Here is an 18,522-nt window from a genome sequence, read left to right as displayed (position 1 = left end):
GGAACCTTGTTTGCTTCACCATCCAAAGGTGAAACCCAGCAGGATCAGCACCAGACTTCAGCTGTGAAGTTCATTTGGGGCTGAGTTTGTGACATTCCTGTAAGAGAATAAACAGGAGGGACTGGGCTGGCAGTCTGAAGCACTCTGGGGTGAGCTGAGCTGTCAGAGGGAAGGAACACTCCCCTTCCATAGGTTGTGAATCCATGGCCACTCCAGCGCTTCCCTGAATTTTGCATTATGAGAAGTAATGTGTAATTATCATCTACTCTGCTTAAAATTAATAATTTCATTCATTTTGTTACATCAACCCTCTGTTACAGGATTTATTTTATTTAGAGGGGCAGGCACTGATCTTTGGTCGCTGTGAGCAGGGACAGGACTGAGGGAATGCCTGGGGCTGCCTCAGGGGGTTTAGGTTGGATTTAGGGAAAGGTTCTTCCCCCAGAGGGTGCAGGGGGGTCCCCAGGGAATGGGCACAGCCCGAGGCTGCCAGAGCTGCTCCAGGAGTGTTTGGACAACGTTCTCAAATACAAAGTGGGGTTGTTGGGGCGTCTGTGCAGGGCGAGGGGCTGAATTTAATCATCCCTGTGGCCCCTTCCAGCTCAGGGTATTCTGAGATTCTGAGAGCTCTCCTTCATTCTGTCTCCAGAACCTGGAGCTTTCCTTTTGTCCCTCGTGTAAGATTTTCCTCCCAGAGCTTGTTCAAAACTCACCAGTGATTTTTAGTGGTGCTCGAACACCCTCCAGTGCCAAGAGAAAGGAACAAGCAGGGAGGGAGAATGGGATCTTGGCTTGCAGAGCTCAGCCCTGGGCAGGGATCCCACGGGAGGGGAGTGAGCAGTGCCAGCTCCCAGATTTAGCTGGGAGACAAAGAGCCATGCTGTGCTCTAGGGTTACAGCTGCCACCTGCTGCTCTGCTGCCTTGTGACACTGAGCTGCAGCACTCACCTGTCACCGGTGTGACATCTGCTGGGGACACACGCTCCCTGAGGCAAGGGGAGCTTTTATTGCCCAGTGGGGGATCTTTAGCTGCTCAGAGTGACCCCACGCAGAATTGGAAATTCTCTTTTCCCAGCCTGGAGCTTGAAGGACGAGTCAGAGCTCTTCATTTCTCGGTCTCAAGGTTGTTTATTGGATCTTATCTATAAAATTCTTTCTTTGCCCTGACGAGGTCCATCCAGCAGGACAGTTCCAGGCACTGTGCCTGCCCCTGGGAAGGTGTTATGTCTTTATACTAAAAACTACATGTACAATGTTTACAATAACTTCCCAACACCTATCACCTGTGTTAGACAGTGAGGTTTTTGACTGACCGAGACAGTCCAGCCAGCTGGACTGTGATTGGCCATTAATCAGAAACAACCCCATGAGACCAATCCCAGATGCACCTGTTGCATTCCACAGCAGCAGATAACCAATGTTTGCATTTTGTTCCTGAGGCCTCTCAGCTTCTCAGGAAATAAAAATCCTAAGGAAAGGATTTTTCATAAAAGATGTCTGTGACAGAGCAGAGGAAGGCAGTGAGGTCAGCAGGGATGACGTGTCCCTTGCTCCAATAAAATTCAACAGCATCAATATTTCTTTCCAAGGTTTTCCAAAGAGAAACAGCTTGAGAAGGGATGATCTGTGTGTTAAATTTAGGAGGTGACTCATGAGACGAGAATCAATTTCCCTCAGCTCAGAACATCCAGGCCTCAAAAATCAATATTGACTAAGGCATGACGAAAGCAGGAAGTCGAGGATATTGCAGCAGGACAGGGCTGTGATCTCTGGGCAGGGGAGCTGCTGGGAGGAATCATTCCTGCCTTTTGTTCAGGCAGGGCTCATGCAGCCCTGAAGGTATTTAATGGCCTGAAGGAGGGGTGGATGTCTCAGCTCGGGGACACTTTGCATCTTTGGGCACCTCTGTGCATTCTAAAAATCCATTCCCAGACTCTCCCTCAGCTCCCACCTGTCCTGCAGCAGGATGGGACATTCATTACAGTCTGGGCATGATCAGACCCCATGGCAGGGCTTCTGCAGAGGGATTTGGAAAGGTTTCAAAAATAGAAAATAACATAATTTTAGCAGCAGATTGAAGTGCTCTCCCAAGGCCCCATCCCTTCCACACGACTCTGCCCATACCCATCCTGTGCTGGGGGTTGTGTTTCACAACACCACCCAAAATGTTGATTATTCCCTGGATAGCATCACTGGGAATAGTATTGACACAATATATGCAACTCTGAATAAGGTAATTGGCATCACTGGCTTTAAATGCCTCTCCAGGGGGGTTTAGTGATAAAAAATGTTACCCCTGGTGTCTCCCAGTCCTTGGGAACAGCTCCAGGAGCTGCAGCATTTCTCTGTGTGTTGTTTCGGGGCACAGAGCACAGGAACCAGATCAAAGCACATTCCACAGACCTTTGGTGGTGATTGGAATGGAGGGAGCTCCCTGGGAATGTCCTGCTGGTCACTGCCCAAGCCATGCACGTATTTCAGTCTGTGGTACCCTCACACTTCTCCAGCACACTTGGAATTCTGCCCTTTTGGCCTCACAGGGCTGTGATCCTTCAGCAGTTGTTGGAGCTCAGAGCTGAACCTTGGCCTGGAAAGTTTCTAGGACTATTCCTTAAATCCTGGGTTGAATCATCAAAAATCTTCACTTCATGAGCCTATGGCTTATTTGCAAAATCACCCCAAAAAAGTGGAATTTAACCTTTAGCTTCAGCTTTCCTCAGCTGAGAAAAGCCCCAAGTGCACTTGGAGTAGGAGCAGCTGAATTTTACCCCTGGTCAGATTGGTCTCTGAGTAAATACTTCCCCATACCAGTCAGACCTTGCTTATTCCTGTAAATGCTTTCACTTCTCTAAAACCAATGTCCTCAGACACCACAGCAGCGCAAATGAACAGGCTGAACTGTGCTTTTCTCTGAATGAAAAAATAATCACCTCCTCTGGGCCGTGAATTAGAATTTAGCTTCCTTTTGGTGGAGGTCCAGGTGCTCCAAGGATTTTGACTCCCAAACAATGGTCATGGCAGCTCTGGAGGATGTGCCAGGAGCAGGGAGGGGTGGGAGGGAGAGCTCCAGACCTCCCTGGGCTCCTGGGTGGGTTATTGGTGCGTGGATTGGGATTGGGGTAAACTGAGATTGAGGGCTGAGCAGGGAGTGCTGCAATCCTCACATCCCTGCCTGGAGTGTGATCCCAGGGGAGGAGCAGAATGTGTGACTGCTGCAGAGCAGCAGCTGAGAAAGCTCAGAACTAGGCCAAGGCTGCATCAATCTGTGCTGAGATGAAAAAGGCTTTATCTTTGTCCAGGTATTACAAAAGGCTTTATCTTTGTACAAGTATTAAAAAGCACCGGGGACAGGGACAAATATCACAGAACTGCTGCATCAGGAGCTGTTACCCAGTTTCAATGACTCCTTTGAAGGCAAAGTCCATTCCAGGAAGGTGGAATATTCTTTTCCAAGGGTAGAACACCAGTAACTATTTACTTCTTTTACTGCACCGTGGTACATTAAACACTTCTAGGTTTGCATACCTGAATTTCCTCAAAGGGAGTCACATCTATCTTAGGTGTTGGTAAAGAGCACATACAGTTTGGGAATTTTGCTAGATTTTCAGAAACTGAATCTGGGATTGGAAACTGAATCTTCTCTGATCTTTTAAAGTAATCCAATTCATGATCAATTTGAGAATATGCAGAAATAAAGACCTGTGTTAAGTGCAAAGGTGCAGTATGGCAGTGTAACAAGGAGCAGTTCTGTCAGCAAAGGCACCAAATGGGGCAGTGTGACAATGGGGCAGGGTGACAATGGAGCAGTGTGACAATGGAGCAGGGTGACAATGGAGCAGGGTGACAATGGGGCAGGGTGACAATGGAGCAGGGTGACAATGGAGCAGTGTGACAATGGGGCAGGGTGACAATGGAGCAGGGTGACAATGGAGCAGGGTGACAGCCCTGAGCTCTGTTCATACAGCCAGGACCAGCTGTGGGGTTTGCATTGCTTCTGGTTCATACAAGAAAACATCATCTGCATTTAAATACCATTAAGTCCTCCTAATAAAGTTCCGTGCTCTCGTCATCCCACTGCACTTTGAGGTCCAAATCCTTGAAGAGCATGGTGAGAGGAGTGTCCCTGTCCCTGTCCCTGTCCGGGCTGCTGGCAGGGGACACGCCGAGCTCAGTGCAGCCCAGCTCCAGCCCCTTTGCTGCTGGGAACATTTGCAGGGCTGCAGTCCCTGCAGGGGCTGGGCACGGCTCTGGCAGCTCCCAGTGCTCCCCGTGGCCCCCAGTCCGGAGCGAGAGCAGCAGCGGTGGCAGCAGCAGCTCCTCCCGTGCGGCGCAGCCTGGGGCAGCTTTGCCCGCGGGCAGCAGCAGGGGCACGGCTGCCTGCTGTCGGTAGCATCCCCCCTGCTCCAGCAGGGACAGGGACAGCTGGGACACCCGCTCGGGATCCTGCAGCTCCTCGCTCTGCAGCAGCAGCTGCGTCTGCCCAGGGCTCCCCTGGATCACAACTGACTGCAGCCTGTCCCTGCTCTTCCACAGGGCCACCTTTGGCTGCTGCTCTCTGTAATCCCAGTGGCTGCAGCTCTTTCCCAGCCCGTGGGTTCGGAGCTCTCCATCCTCAGAACCATCTGGAGAAGATTCCTTCAGATGTGGAGAAGATTCCTTCAGCCTGTGTTCTGGCTGGGAGCTCCTGTCCGTGCCCTCCACGCACAGTCCATAGGTCAGGGCCAGGCTGGAGCTGCCTGGGGCAGCAGCAATGCCCTGCTCAGCTTTCTGAGGAGTGTAGGCAGTGATGGCAGCTGGCATTTCCACCTGGCAGGGCTGAGGGGGCAGCTGCACTGCTGGGACATCCACCTGCTGCTGGTAGGGACAGGAGTGACGTGCTGGCTCCAGGGACCAGCCCAGGTGTTGGCTCATCTGGGCCAGCTGCACTTCAGGGATGAAAGGGGAAGGTTTGGAGAAGCTGAGGGGCTTTATGATGTGCTCCACTGTCAGGGTGAGAGGCTGGAAGGATGGAATCCCTCTGAAGTCCTGGTGGAGAAGATAAAAGAGCAGAGTTATCACCAAGAAGCTGTGACCTTGAAGGTTTGCTGTAGTTACTGTAGCATTTTCTTTGGAGAAGTGTCAGTAAAATCCACTAACAGCCACCAGGGATCTGCTCTGCTGACAAAAGAGCTCTGCTGCTTTTTTTTTTTCTGCTGGAAAATCACCATTCCCAGGAATACAGACATTTCTCATTGTCTATTAACTGAGCAGCCTTGAAACATGAGGAAGAAAATCTGCTGCTTTCACTTTTGCAAGAATTGGCCTAAGCCCTGCAGCATGAAATAGCATGAAAATCCTTGAGCTCATTAATATGAAACCCGGTTCTTGCTGTGGGAGATGAGGGATAGGGGAGAATCCCAGGGTTTCAAGGGCAACTGGGGATTTAGGATGCCCCAGGTTTAACTGCCTAACCCAAGGGGCTGAGTTTGGGGCAGGTTCTGAGCACTTTAAAATACCAGGAATCTGCAGTGATTGCTAGAGCAAGCTCCTTAACCCTTTAAATGAAGGAGGGAGTGTTTGATTGGATCCTGGGGAGAAATGTTTTATTCAGAGAGTGATGGGGCCCTGGCACAGACCCTGCCCCTGCATCCCCAAGGCCAGGCTGGACGTTGGGGCTGGGAACACCTGGGACAGTGGGAGGTGTGGATCCCATACAGGACATGGACTAAATGACCCTTCCAGCCCCAGGCAGGGGGGATTCTGTGATTTGCAGGCTGAGCTGCAGTGGCTGAGGGCACTCACCAGGGCCCTGGGCTGGGCACTGCGCTGTTTGATGTATTTGTAGCTCACATAAGCGGTGGCAGCAAAAGCCAGCCCAGCACAGAAGGCCAGGGCCACCAGACAGTAGAGAATCCACGTCTTGTCTGGGGAAAGAACAAATGGAAAAAGAGCTGGATTAGAAAAATGTCACCATTAGCTAGGTGATGACACAGGTTTTGTCTCACAGAATTCATTTTTTAATTATTAAAACATTCTGTGCTGAAAATCAATGCATGTTGTGTATCCAATATCCCAGCTGGACTTTCCAGCTTTCAGCAGAGTTAGCAGCCTCACCTGCCAGGGTTTTGACCCAAAACACCTGAGGTTTGCTCCTTCTCTGGAGCAGACAGATATAAACTGTCCCGTTGTATTCAGTGTCTGGGTCCAGGTTGGAAACTTCAAATTCTTTGTTGTGTTCATTCTTTGTCCACTGTTGAAAAGAAAGGTAAAATGTGTATTTGGGCAAGATGAAATTTTCTTCAATTCAGATTGCAAAATGCAGCGTAAAATATTATTTACTAATGAGGTCTTACAGGGCTAGAATTATTCTGCATGTATGGAACTCTGCTTTTTTCTGAATCATATTTATATGAGTTTGTTTCCCATTATTTCTGTATTTAATTCTGCATTTCAGTTTCTTAAGACTTGAACTACTTAAGTAATTTTTAGTCACCAAGGGTTTTACTTTTGCTACTTATACAGTACTCTTAGGAAGTCCTTTGGATTTAAGAAGAAAGCCTCAAATTCCTGTTGTCCTGAGAGTCAAAGGCTCCAAGACTTTCCCTTGTACATCAGAAATCTCCCCCATAACTGAGATCCTTCTCCAGCTCATCTGAAATGGGATTTACAGCATCCCAGAGCCCGAGGCTGTGCCTTACCTGCTGCTGTGTCCTCTGGTTGAATATTATCAGGTGATAATCCACAGCCCCGAATTTGCTGTAGATGTCCTCCACGGTGAGCTGCTGCTGGTCCTCCCCGCGCAGGGGCGTCAGGGGGGGCCGGATCAGGAACCTGATGGAGCGGGCCTGGGGCACGTGTTCCACCTGGGGGGGCCCTATGATGGCTGGGAAGGCACAGCAGGCTCTGTCAGTGGTGTCAGACCCAGCCCAGACTCGCTGAAATGTCATTTCTGTTTGTACAAAACGGGCCTGAGCCGTGTGAGCGTGGCAGCAGTCAGGCCTCTGCAGACAGAGGTGGTTTGGGGTTCTTGTGCCCGGGTTTCTCATCCCAGGCTTTTCCAGCTCCATGTTCCCTGCCCCTGTGCAGGATGTCCTCCTTCCTGCGTGTGTGAGGGCTGAAACCCCACAGGTAACAGCTGCCCAAATCCCAGTTCCCGTCCTACACCACATTTACAGGGCTTTGTGCCTGCACTGGTCTCTGTGACAGGCACACACTACACCCAGCACTGCAAAGGGCTTTAATCCAAGTTCTCACAGCTTTTCTGGTGCCAAGATCTGAAGGCTCTTCACAGCCATTGTCTGGAATTATTCCTGGTGATTTTTCAGTGGGAAGTTTTAGCCACAGAGCCAATGAGGCCCCAAAGGCTGTGTTGTGTCTGCAGTAGGGCTCACTTTGGGGTTGGGACACCAACAATCCACTGGAATGGATGCTTATCCCAATGTTCCCATTTCACAGCTGCTGAACTCCCTGTTTTCAGGTTGCCCATCATGTCCCTTACTCATTTCTCTGCTCCTCTCACCAGCAGCTCTCCCTCCCATCACACCAGGCCCTTCCTTTCTCTGACCCCCAGCTCCCAGCTGAGACCCTGCCCATTCCTCGTTCACCTCCAAACCTCCAAGGCTTCACTCCCCCCAGCAACACAGAGCCTGGCAGGACTGAGCTGTGGGGAAATGCAGCCCTGCAGGAGCAGGAGCAGGAGTTTGGGGTTGGTACCTACTCTCCTTGCGGGGCTCGAAGCGCTCGGAGCGCACCCAGCTGGAGGAGCAGCCCCGCGCCCGCACCCGCCCGTAGAAATGCTCCGTGAAGTTCTCTGTCTCCCTGCTGAGGTTGCAGAAGAGCTGGGTGATGCTCTGGCACTCCTGCTTGCTGAGCCAGGATTTCTCTCCATACCTGAGGACAAAACAAGGATTTGGGGTCGTTTGGTTGGACAGGAATGGAGGAAAATGGAATAGAGAGGAAGAAGTTGCTGAAGGCAAAAGTAGCTCAGAAATGGAGCAAAGCAACCCAAGATGTAAAATGTTTGCTTAAATGAGCATAATCTCTCACTTTGAATAATCCTAAAACATGGAGCAAAACAACCCAAGATATAAAATATTTGCTTAAATGAGCATCATCCCCCACTCTGAATAATCCTAAAATATTCATAGGATTATATGAACCATAATACAGGAGAAACAGCAAAATCAACTTTTCTGTCTTGGTCCTTCTCTCTCTGGGACCCCTAGGAACAGCCCCAAAGAAGCAAACTTCACATACTGTTTGTACTGGACATCAAACACGGTGCCAGGGGGAATATCTGCCTCTGTTTCCCACGTCAGGATGTTCTCAAAGTTTGTGGAGGAAAATGCTGCACGTTTCAGACATGATGATCTCTCTGTAGTCACAATTCCTGAAGGAGCAGAGAAACTGGTATTAAAAAGCATCTTCTGGCATCTCAGCCCTCAGATGAAAATGGATCCTGGGGGATTTTGCTAAAGCTGGGTTGAAAAGAAGGAGCTTGAGCAGAGCAAGGCTTCAAACTGTGTTCACATCACACTCTTGCAGACAACTGACTCATCCCAAAGAAATGAGGAATTTATACAGAAAAGCCTCAAAAACTCGAATCAGAAAGAGAATCCTTGAATTTCTCATTGGGTTTCTTTAAGAGCTTTTACATGGGAGGTAAAATAAGCCAAATAATCTGTTTCCAAGCCAGAATCAGGTCTGTGGATGTCTCTGCTTTCTGCCCCTGCTCAAGGAAGTGACATGCAGAGCTCAGTGTCACCTCCTGAAGATGTGGCTCCATCTGCTCTCGTGCTCCATGTTTTATTGGATGGAAAGTGCCTGTACAGAGTGACACCCAGTGTCTGGACTCTGGCCTGGGCGTGCCAGGGTGACAGTAAACAACTCAGCCCAGCTCCCTGCTTTCTGAGCCCTGCTGCTCTTCCTTTGGGGACAGCAATGTCACCTGTCCCTGCAAACGTGTCCCTGGACAGCAGGAGCCCACCATGGCCCTCCTGCAGCAAACTGGCTCTGAGCTGCTGCAGAAAAGCCCTCGAGGATTTTGTGTCTCTTGTCATGAGAAAACACAGAGCAAAATTTCCCAAGGCTGATCCACAGGAGTTTCTAAGGTCAGGATTTATAAACTCTGAATTCAGATTATGGGCAGACCCTCAAAGGTAAATCGTTTATACATTATTCAGCTCTGGGTTTGTGGCACTGATAAACACCTGGGGCATGTGAGGGCTTCAGCCTGCAGTGAACAATGTGAAAAAGTGAGCAAATGAAAATAGCACAGATGGGCAAACTGAGACCTGGGATGGGGACAGGATCACATTGAACAGAGAATAAATCCCAGCTGGATCCTCTCTCCAGGCTTTCCCCCAAGGACCAGGACTGAGCAGTTCAATCTGCTGGCTGGATGGAGGAGGGTTAGGCAGAAGGCACAGATCCCTCTCAGTGATGTGTGTGGCATTTGGGCAGGGAAGTGGTGCAGAAATGAGCTGCTGCCTGCTCCAGATGTTCTCCTGGCTTCATCTGCAGCTCCACATCTGCCTCTGCTCATGCCAGGCTCTCAGGAGCAGCAATGGGGTATGGAGGAGTGGGGTTCCCTGTCTGAGCACCCTGAAAACTGAGTCACAAATACCCCAGTCTTATCAGGAGTAGGAAATCTGTCTTCCCACATTTATCCATGCTGGAACACTTATGCAAAGCAGCATAACACAAGCGGAGTCAAGTGTGGGCAGGGGAAAACCAGGATATTTCACAGTGTGACAGTCCCTTGGGCTGAGGAGATGCCAGACACAGCAGATGAATGGCAGGGCTGAATGCTGAAAAGCTGGGGCTGGAAAGAGCAGGTTTATCCTTCATTCCGCCAGCAGTGAGCTTGTCACATCTGGAGTAGGATTAAATGGCTTTTGGAGGGCAGAGCTACATTGGATATCAGGGAGAAATTGTTCCCTGGCAGGGTGGGGATGTCCTGGCATGGGGTGCCCAGTGCAGCTGGGGCTGCCCCATCTCTGGCAGTGTCCCAGGCCAGGCTGGACAGGCTTGGGGCACCCTGGGACTGTGGAAGGTGTCCCTGCCATGGCAGGGGTGGGATGAGATGAGCTTTAAGTCCCTTCCTACCCAGCCACTCTACGGTGACTCCCTCATTTTAAGCTCCCATTATTTGTTTGTACCACCTTTAAAATCAGCACTGTTCTTGTATTCATTTGTGCCTTTGCTGGAGACACGAGGAGACTGGTCCAAAGCCCCTGACACCAATGAATCTTTCTCTGCTGTAGGATTTGGGTCCCAGCACAGTGACAAACCCTTTGAAGTGAAGGAATCTTTCCCTCTCCTTACTAATCCCGAAAGTGCCGAGCGTACCAGCCACACATGGGAGTTACCACAAGGAGAGAGAACTCAGAAGAGAACTCAGACAGCAGCTCATTCTCTAGGTGATAATTCAGCAAACAGGAGAGAAGTGCAGACTCCAGGATCAAACAGAATCCCACAACCAGCGACAGCAGAGCAGAGCTCAGGACTTACCCAGCACCGAAACTCCAGCCAGGACGATCAGAAATCCCTTCATGAATGACTCTGCAGGCTGGGCTGTGCGAGCAGGCAGCTGCTCCTGTGTGCAGGTGAATCACCTTTTGGCTGAATTCTGTCTTGCCAGGCCAGGTTGGATCTGTTGCTCAGTAACAGAGCACAGCAGAGCTCCTGTCCTGCCTTCCCTGGAGCCCTGCGCATGTGTGACACTGCAGAGTGACAGCAGGAGCACCTCTCCCCTCCAGTGCACACCTGACTGTACAAAGGTGCACGAGCCAGAGGCTGAGAAAATCCCCAGCTCCTGAAAAAGAGCCAAATACCTTTTTGCTGAGAGCTTCCTGCCTGAAAGCCCTCCCTGAGGTTCCTGGGGTTTGAGGTTTGCTTTTCTGGTCGAGTAACTTGAGCTCGTTACAACTCCAGACATTGAAACTTAGAGCTGTGCACCTGGTTGATTCAATACCTATTTCCTCCAAAATTACTCCTGAATACTTTCCTACAATGAAAGTCAGCCAGAGCACTGGGGTTTTTCACCTGATGTGGGCAGAAGAGTGGTGCCCTTTCCACAGGAGGAGCCCCTGCTGTCCCACAGCTTTTTGCAGGGACTGTTGTACACCTGCAATGTTTATTTTTGTGGCTGTTTACAGTGTAAAGTTCTGTTACTGAATCCACGTGATAAGAGCTGGGAGTTTGTATGGACAGGAAGAAAGGGATACAGTCCCTTTCCCCTAACGTGTGCAGCTTTTAGGGTGATGTTATGTTTTCAAAAAACAAACCCTGCGTGCTTCTGAATGCTGATTTCACTGCTCTATCCTTGTGGCCAAACATGTGATGGAATTCACAAACCCCTTCTGCTTCCCTCCTCCTCTGTGGATTTCCTGATGCTGTTTCTGTTCCCTCCCTGCCTGGCTGTGGGAGGGCTCTGTGCTTCAGCCCTGCCGTGGTGCATCACTGGCATTTTGTCTCTCTCAGCTCACCTGGACAAAGGCAGAGGCCTCAGGTTTGTAAAAGCAGACACACCTATGCACCAGCGTCTAATTAAGCACGACTGTTTGTTAGGGTGTTTCCTGAACAGCCTGATAAAAGTATTTCTGTTTTCCCTTCCCTCACGCTCCTGCTGGGTGATGGGGCAGAGCTGGGGGACCTTGGTGTGCCCCTGAGCCTTCAGTTCTGACAACAGAACTTCAAACTTTACCTCTGCCCCTATTTCTAGCAAGGTGTCACCTTTTGAATAGCCCAGGAAACACCTCTCTGAATCTTTGAGGACCTGAAGATGTCCAAAACTCGACTTTCAAGTTTAAAATCAGGGTTTTATCTTTCAAACTTTTGATTCCCTCACAGCGTGTGGGGAGTGCAGCAAACCTGTGAGTGCTGGGCATGAACCCTCCGTGTGTGGACGTGGCCCTGGGGACAGGGTGGGCTCCCAGCTGGACTCGATGATCCCCGGGGTGTTTTCCAAGGAAATGGTTCCCTGATGCTGTGACAACCCCTGGAGCAGCTGCTGTGGGAGGGGAGCACTGTGCTGTGGCCAGGACTGACCCTTCTGCAGAGGAAAGCAGCTCCAAGCCCTGCTGAAATGAGGAGTTGGATGCTGCCACCTCCTGTGCAGCTCCCCTGGGCTGCAGCCTGGCCCTCAGCCCCTGGACAAGGCAGAGCTGATCCCAGGCCGGGTTTGCAGAGCTGGGACATGCCAAAAGCATTCTGTAGACGTTACTCAACTTCAGAGCTTCCTGTAAATCAAAGCCTGGGGGGTTTTCCTGGCTTGCACAAGAAATTGGGTGGTGATTATGTTTGGATCATCGGTGTCTTTCCAAATGAACTGGAGGGATAACAATGCAGGATGTGCCTAAGGACACTGCAGAGGACAGAGGAATAGTCCAGCTGGTGAATCCTTTCCCCACCTCTCCTTTGGACTTCATTCAGGAGCTCAATGAGTAAATCTTGCTGCAGAGCAGTTCCCAGTCCCTCCTACCACCCCTCACTTCTTTATTCCTGTTTCTCACAGGATTTCAGCTTTCATACCCTCCATCAACAGCCTCCCCTCATCTGAGCCCTCTCCCTGAGTGCAGGAATGGCTGGGGAGTGTTTCCCTCTCTTTTACTGCTCTGCTTTCCTGTGAGCCCTTTACACAAAGGCTCCCTTTCATACTGCAGTATAAAAAGCTTTTACAAGGACATGAAGTGATGGGACAAAGGTGACGGCTGTAAACTGCCAGAGGGGAGATCTAGATTAGATACTGCACTGAAATCCTTCCCTGGGAGGGTGGGGAGGCCCTGGCACAGGTGCCCAGAGCAGCTGGGGCTGCCCCAGGATCCCTGGCAGTGCCAGGGGCAGCCTTGGAGCCACCTGGGACAATGGGAGGTGTCCCTGCCGTGGCAGGGGTGCACTGGGATGAACTTCAGGATCCCTTCCCACCAAACCATTCTGGCATTCTTTGTTCAGTAGTGACCTGGCTGGGAATTTCAGAATTCCACTCCAGCCCAGGATGGGGTCCTGTTTTAAAGGTAATTATTTTTCAGGATGAGCTGCAGTCCCCCTTTGTAGCTCTGGAAAACAAAACCACGTACACATGGAGATTTATATAAAAATATTATTGCTCTCAGACATTCTGCACAGCAGGAAGAATTTCAGCTTCAATAAATATAAAATAAAAAAATAAATAAACAAACATGCTGCACACTTTGGCTTCCGTTCCCTCTGCTGGAACACAGAAGGTGATTTCTGCAGGATGAGGTGGAGAACTCTTCATGCCACAAAAACCAGATCCTGCTGAATGTCTCTGTAAGGAACTTCCACTCAAGCTCTGGACTTACAGGGAAGCAAAGGTGACACACAACAGTTCAAAATGTGCTCCAAATGCACGTGCAGGCACAACACTGCATTTTCAGGCCCATGTTCTGAAGTCTGAGGTGACCCACAGGCAGTGCCTGTTTGCTGGGGGCTCCCTCAGAGGTGTCCCTGCCTCCCCACCCCTGCCAGTGACAGCACAGAGGTGACTTAGCAATAAAATGCACTTTTGTGTCCCTAAAGCCATTGCCTTGATGGGCCAGACATCAGTTTTTGTCCTTGTTCAAGGATCCTTGCTTGGACATCTGGAGCTCCCCAGGATTTCCAGGCACTGCCCAGACCTGCTGGGCACTTCAGATCCTTCCCAAGTAATGTGAGTGCTCGTAGCCTGGGAATTGCAGCTTTGGATCACATTTTCCCTCTGTAACTGAAGTCCCAAAAGCGTCACTGAGCACTGTGGGCTCGGGAGGGGTCCCCTCTGTGAAGCTGTCACTGCCACAGTCACTGGCAATGCCTTCATCCTCTGCCAGCTGCAGTGTCCACAGGGGGATGAGCAGCTGCCTGCTGGGGTCCTCCTGGAGCTGCAGATCAGGGATGGATTTCTGGTACCCCCTGCAGGAATGGGGAGCCTTCCTGGGGCTCAGCTCGTGGGGTTCAGCACCAATCCCCCCCAGCAGGGGCTGCAGGGGGCTCATTCCCAGCCTCTTACCCCCGTGTCCATGGTCCTGGCCCCGCTCTGGGGCACCTGGGAGCGTCACATCAGTGAGGGAGATCCTGTCCAAGGAGGAGCAGAGGTACAGGGAGGGCTCCTCGTGTGCCTGGGAGCCCGAGGTGTCCCTCTCACCCTTCCTCTCTGCAAGGAGGGAGAAACCCAGGGCTCTGAGGTCAAGCACAGATGCCACAGAGAGATCTCCAGCCCCTGAATCCAGGACTTCCCCCAGAGCTGCTGGGGCTGGCTGAGAGCTGAGACCTCTCCTTGGATACCGAGGCATTTCACGGTATGGGATCAAAGTGCTGCTGCCTTCCTCCTCCTCATCGTCTGACCACGATGATGACAGTGATGATGATGATGGGAAAGAAGCCATCCATGGCAGCTGGTGTCCTCCTAAAGCTCTGTTTGTCCTCCTTTGAGGCACTGGTTCCTCTGAGCAGTTCAGATCATCACTGCAGAATTCCTTTTCACCAAGCTCTGGGTGGAAGGTTGGTCCAGCAACTTTAAATTGAGAGAAATCCTACAGGGAGAAGGAATGAAACAGTGAGCCTGTGATGCTTCCAAAAGAAAAATCTGGATGTCAGAAAGGTTATTTCAAAAATGGGAATTACAAATGTGAAACTGAGGGGTGCAGAACCCTCCACTCCTCTCCAGTGACCCTCTGAAAACCAGCAAGGCTCTGGGTCAGGAGGGGATTTCAGAATTTGGGCCATACCAAAACCTGAGGCATCTTCCTTTGCTTGGCCTCCTGCTTCACCAGGCAGCAGATGAAGGGACTGGCCACAAAGATGGGGAGGACAAACAGAGGGATCACAACCAGAAGTGAGAACTTCCACTGTGCTGATGAAAAAGACAGAAATAATCTCTTGTGAGTGGTATTCTGATAGGAATGATGGGCTCTACACTGACATACAATACTCAGAGTTTTCAGAAAACATTTCAGGCTTTTAAAATGAAACAATTTCTACAGAAAGCAGGAACCACTCACCAGAAAATCCAACCAGTCTCTTTAACAGGAAGCTTTCTTTTTGGTGGTGAAAACCTGATTTTAGTGGAAATCTTTGCCTTTCCGTCATCCCACTGGATGTCTCCCCCATCCTGTCCTGAGAAGGGCCATACCTTTGTGGTTTAACAGCACACACACAGGCTGGGAGAATTCACTGTGCTTCAGGTTGATGCTTTCATAGAGAGCCCTGGCACTGAAGCAGTAGTTGCCTCTGAGGGCAGTGGTGTTGATGGTCACTGTGTCCTTCCTGAAGTAACCCTCGTATTTCTTCTGCTGAGAGACAGAGCAGGGGATTGGAGAGGGGATTCTTTCATTATTGGGGTGGTGTTTGTGTACCACCTTAGCCCGTGGATCCCTTGTGTGACCCCATGTGTGACATCTCCCCGGGGCTGATGGATCCAGGTGGGGATTGCAGCTGTGCTGGGCTCTGCTGTGCCAGGGAATGCTGCCAGTGGCACCTGGACTGGTTGTTTTAAACCTCAGCCCTCCAGACTGACTGGAGTGTAAACTCCCCTTCCTGATAAAAACAGGGAACTACCAGAAAAATAAGGATGCATCACACACTTCTACTTTTTGCCTCTGGCTTTGGTTTGGCTCTGGTTTGGCTGGTTCATTTCCTCCAGGCCCTGGATCCAGTCCCTCTCTCTCTGGCCAGAACTTTGAAGCTCTTTCAGTTCCTCCATTTCATCTAAAAAGAGCCACTGGTACCGACCTTGTCTTCAGATCCTGCTTCCCAGAGGTTCAGGTCATACTTCCAGGTGAGGTTCTCCACACAGGTGGGCAGAGGGAAGGAGGCACTGATGTGGATGGAATTGTCCCTGACCTTCAGGTTGAGCACAGGGGGAGCCAGTTCCACTGCAATGGAGGGAGCAGCTCTGAGAATGGGGCTGGCTTGGCTCTTACCTTCAGCAGGGATGGCTGGTCCTCACTTCCAGCTGTTATCTTGTGATAAGAGGGAGGCAAAGGACACCTCTGTATCTAAAACACCCCAGAGAGCCACTGGGACAGTGGCCACAGCCACAGAGTATTGAAGTGAGGGGAGACGACCCATCTTTGTTGATTCAGCATCGACTCCGATTTATTGATCAAATCAGCCACCTTTTATAACAGTGTTAATTAACTTCATGCATATTGCAAAATTCGAGCTCACCATAGGTCAGAGATTACACATCAACCCCTCCTTTTGTTTTCAATACCAAGATTTGTGTTCTCAAAACTTACTTTTACTTTCCCAAAACAGCCAAAGATAGAATGTTCACCTGTTATGAGAAAACTGCCTGAGAACCCTGGTGTGAAAGGTTCTCAAGGCCTCCATGTTTGTCACTTTTGCTTTCCCATACCTTATCTAAGGACAAGATATTTACTTGTTATTAAAAACAACCTGAGAACTTCTGCTGTTTACATAAACATGCCTGAGAACTCTTGTTGTTTACAGAAACAGGCTGTGAGAATTAGCTGCTTACAGCAGCCTTTTACTTTTCCATCAGCTGGATATTTTCATGGCCTTTTTCCTTCAAGCCATGTCTGAGCAAAAATCTCCAACAACAGAGGACACCTCTGTAACTCAAACACCCTTGGAGCCACTTTGCTCAGCTGATGGACAAATTCTGACACTTGCTACAAAATTCATCCTCAAATGATCCCAGCCCGTTGCTGCTCCTGCTCACTCAAGCCTCTGCCATCCATAAAGCCCCTGGACCCCTGTGGGGTGTGGTCTGTGTGTCTGTGTGTCTGTCCTTCATCCAGGCTGTCACCTGGCAGGCACTCACCATCTGAGTAGTAATCCTTGAACTGGGATTTCACCCAGGGCGACTGGGACCGGCCCCAAACCGCCTTCACCCGAGCCCGCACCTTGACGTAGAGGTTGGAGAGGGCACAAGTCAGATTGCAGAAGGACCTGGGGATGTTCCTGCAGTGAGGAACCTTCCTCCACTTGTCCAGGCGATCCTGGCTGGAAGGAACAACCACACCAAAATATGAAACACGTTCTGCTGGGATTTACAGAGCAAGAGAAGGAAGGGTTTGGGAGGGTGGGAGCAAGTGGGACTCAGAGTTTGGATCATGTTTTGTTTTGGTGGGAGGTCACTGATGATTAGGACACTCATTAACCAGGAGAGATGCCCAGTAGTTGTCCCTGTGCCACCCCTTTGATCAGACATGCTTTGGAGCTCTTACCTTTCATACCTCACAGTGTAGGTCACATCTGGGGGAGAGCCTTCCCCTGGGGCCCAGGTCAAAATCATGGCAAAATCCCTGGACAGCAGGGTCACATTTTGAGGAGGGAGAAGCTGCACATGACCTGGTCAAAAGGGGAAATATGTGAATGATTCAAAAGTATCTTTGGGGACAAGGAAGTGCCACTGGGTTCTCACTGAGGTGGTGTCAATGTCTGAGGCTGAGCCTTTCATTAAGGGCTGGAAATTGGCTCTGGCAGCAGGTGTGATGCAATGTTTTCCTTGTCTCTCATAAAGCATCTTCATCTCAACAGCTTTTAGAACTAGGACTCATTTTGTATGAACAATCTGGTTTATGATTTCCAATTGCTTTCCCTGTGCTCTCACTGCATTTCACTGATTTACAACCCATAAATCTGCCTGACTCCCTGGACAGGGCAGACATGGCTGTCCCACACTTCTCATTCAATCCCAATCCTCCAAGAGCAGATCCCACCAGGAATTCAGAGCTGCAGGTTTGTCCTGTGTATTTTCCTGCCCCTCTTTTTTCCAGTAGATCACCCTCAGCAAGACACCTTCCACAGACAGATTTTAAGCTGTCACTTCTTTACCATGGAATATTCCACTTTATGTGAATCATTCCCATTTAAACTGATCAAAGCTTCTCTCTCCTCCTACCAGCAAAGCCATATAATGAAAAGTAACACTCAGGTGTTCACGTACCTCGAGCCTGCTGCAGGACACACAGAGCCATCAGGGCTCCCACTCTCCAGCCACACAGGACAAAGCAGAACTTCCCATTTGTCACAAATGCTTTTCCTTCATCCATTCTCTGGTGTTTCCTGTGTGAATTGCAGAGGATTGAGGAGCCCAGGAGTGCACACATGCGCCCTGCCTCTCTTCCTGGTACAGCCCTGCACGTGTGCCTGGCAGAGGAGCAGGTGTGGGAGGATTTTGGGGGACAGCACGGGTGAAACTTGCAGCACTGCGCCCTCCAGTGAGCCCTGGCACAGGGGAAGAGCTGTGAGACATCTCAGTGAGACTCCTCAGTGAAACTCTGACCTTTGGCACTTACCTGCGTGGCTGTGAAATATTAATAGCATTTAAATAAAGTTTCAGTGCAGGAGAGAGCTATTAATAACCTAGCAACAATAACAACAGTGGGATGGGAGACTCTGCTGGCCTGCTGTTTACAGGAGATCAAAGGGTTGCTCCTGGTTTATGTTAGCACAGTGTTTTTTGGGAGTTAGGGAATTGCTGCACTTTACAGCTGGGGGGGTAAAGTGCAGAGATAGGACAGGGATCTGCCCCTGAAAGGACCTGGATCTCTGCCACGCTGCCAGGTGCCCAGG

General features: G+C 50.3%; 2 protein-coding genes across 2 annotated transcripts; both read right to left on the bottom strand.

Moving 5' to 3' along the window:
- Positions 1–4,044: 4,044 nt before the first annotated feature.
- Positions 4,045–10,534, bottom strand: IL22RA1 (interleukin 22 receptor subunit alpha 1). Its single transcript, XM_054292270.1, has 7 exons — positions 10,492–10,534; positions 8,236–8,368; positions 7,697–7,869; positions 6,678–6,862; positions 6,094–6,229; positions 5,782–5,903; positions 4,045–5,025 (listed from the first exon to the last, which is right to left on the bottom strand). Exons 1-7 carry the CDS (start codon positions 10,532–10,534, stop codon positions 4,045–4,047), a joined length of 1,773 nt encoding a protein of 590 aa, XP_054148245.1.
- Positions 10,535–13,631: 3,097 nt separating this feature from the next.
- IFNLR1 (interferon lambda receptor 1) lies at positions 13,632–18,056 on the bottom strand. Its single transcript, XM_054292268.1, has 7 exons — positions 17,894–18,056; positions 17,172–17,295; positions 16,766–16,947; positions 15,709–15,851; positions 15,110–15,269; positions 14,706–14,830; positions 13,632–14,510 (listed from the first exon to the last, which is right to left on the bottom strand). The coding sequence occupies exons 1-7, from the start codon at positions 18,054–18,056 to the stop codon at positions 13,632–13,634; spliced, it is 1,776 nt and encodes a 591-aa protein (XP_054148243.1).
- Between the last annotated feature and the right edge of the window lie 466 nt (positions 18,057–18,522).

This window comes from Melozone crissalis, unplaced genomic scaffold (genome assembly GCF_028551555.1).
Source record: "Melozone crissalis strain CALT ecotype California unplaced genomic scaffold, PUWL_Pcris_2 ptg000108l_1, whole genome shotgun sequence".
Taxonomy (NCBI): Eukaryota; Metazoa; Chordata; class Aves; order Passeriformes; family Passerellidae; genus Melozone; species Melozone crissalis.
Note: the sequence above shows the minus strand (reverse complement) of the source record. Positions and strands in the feature narration are given on the sequence as shown.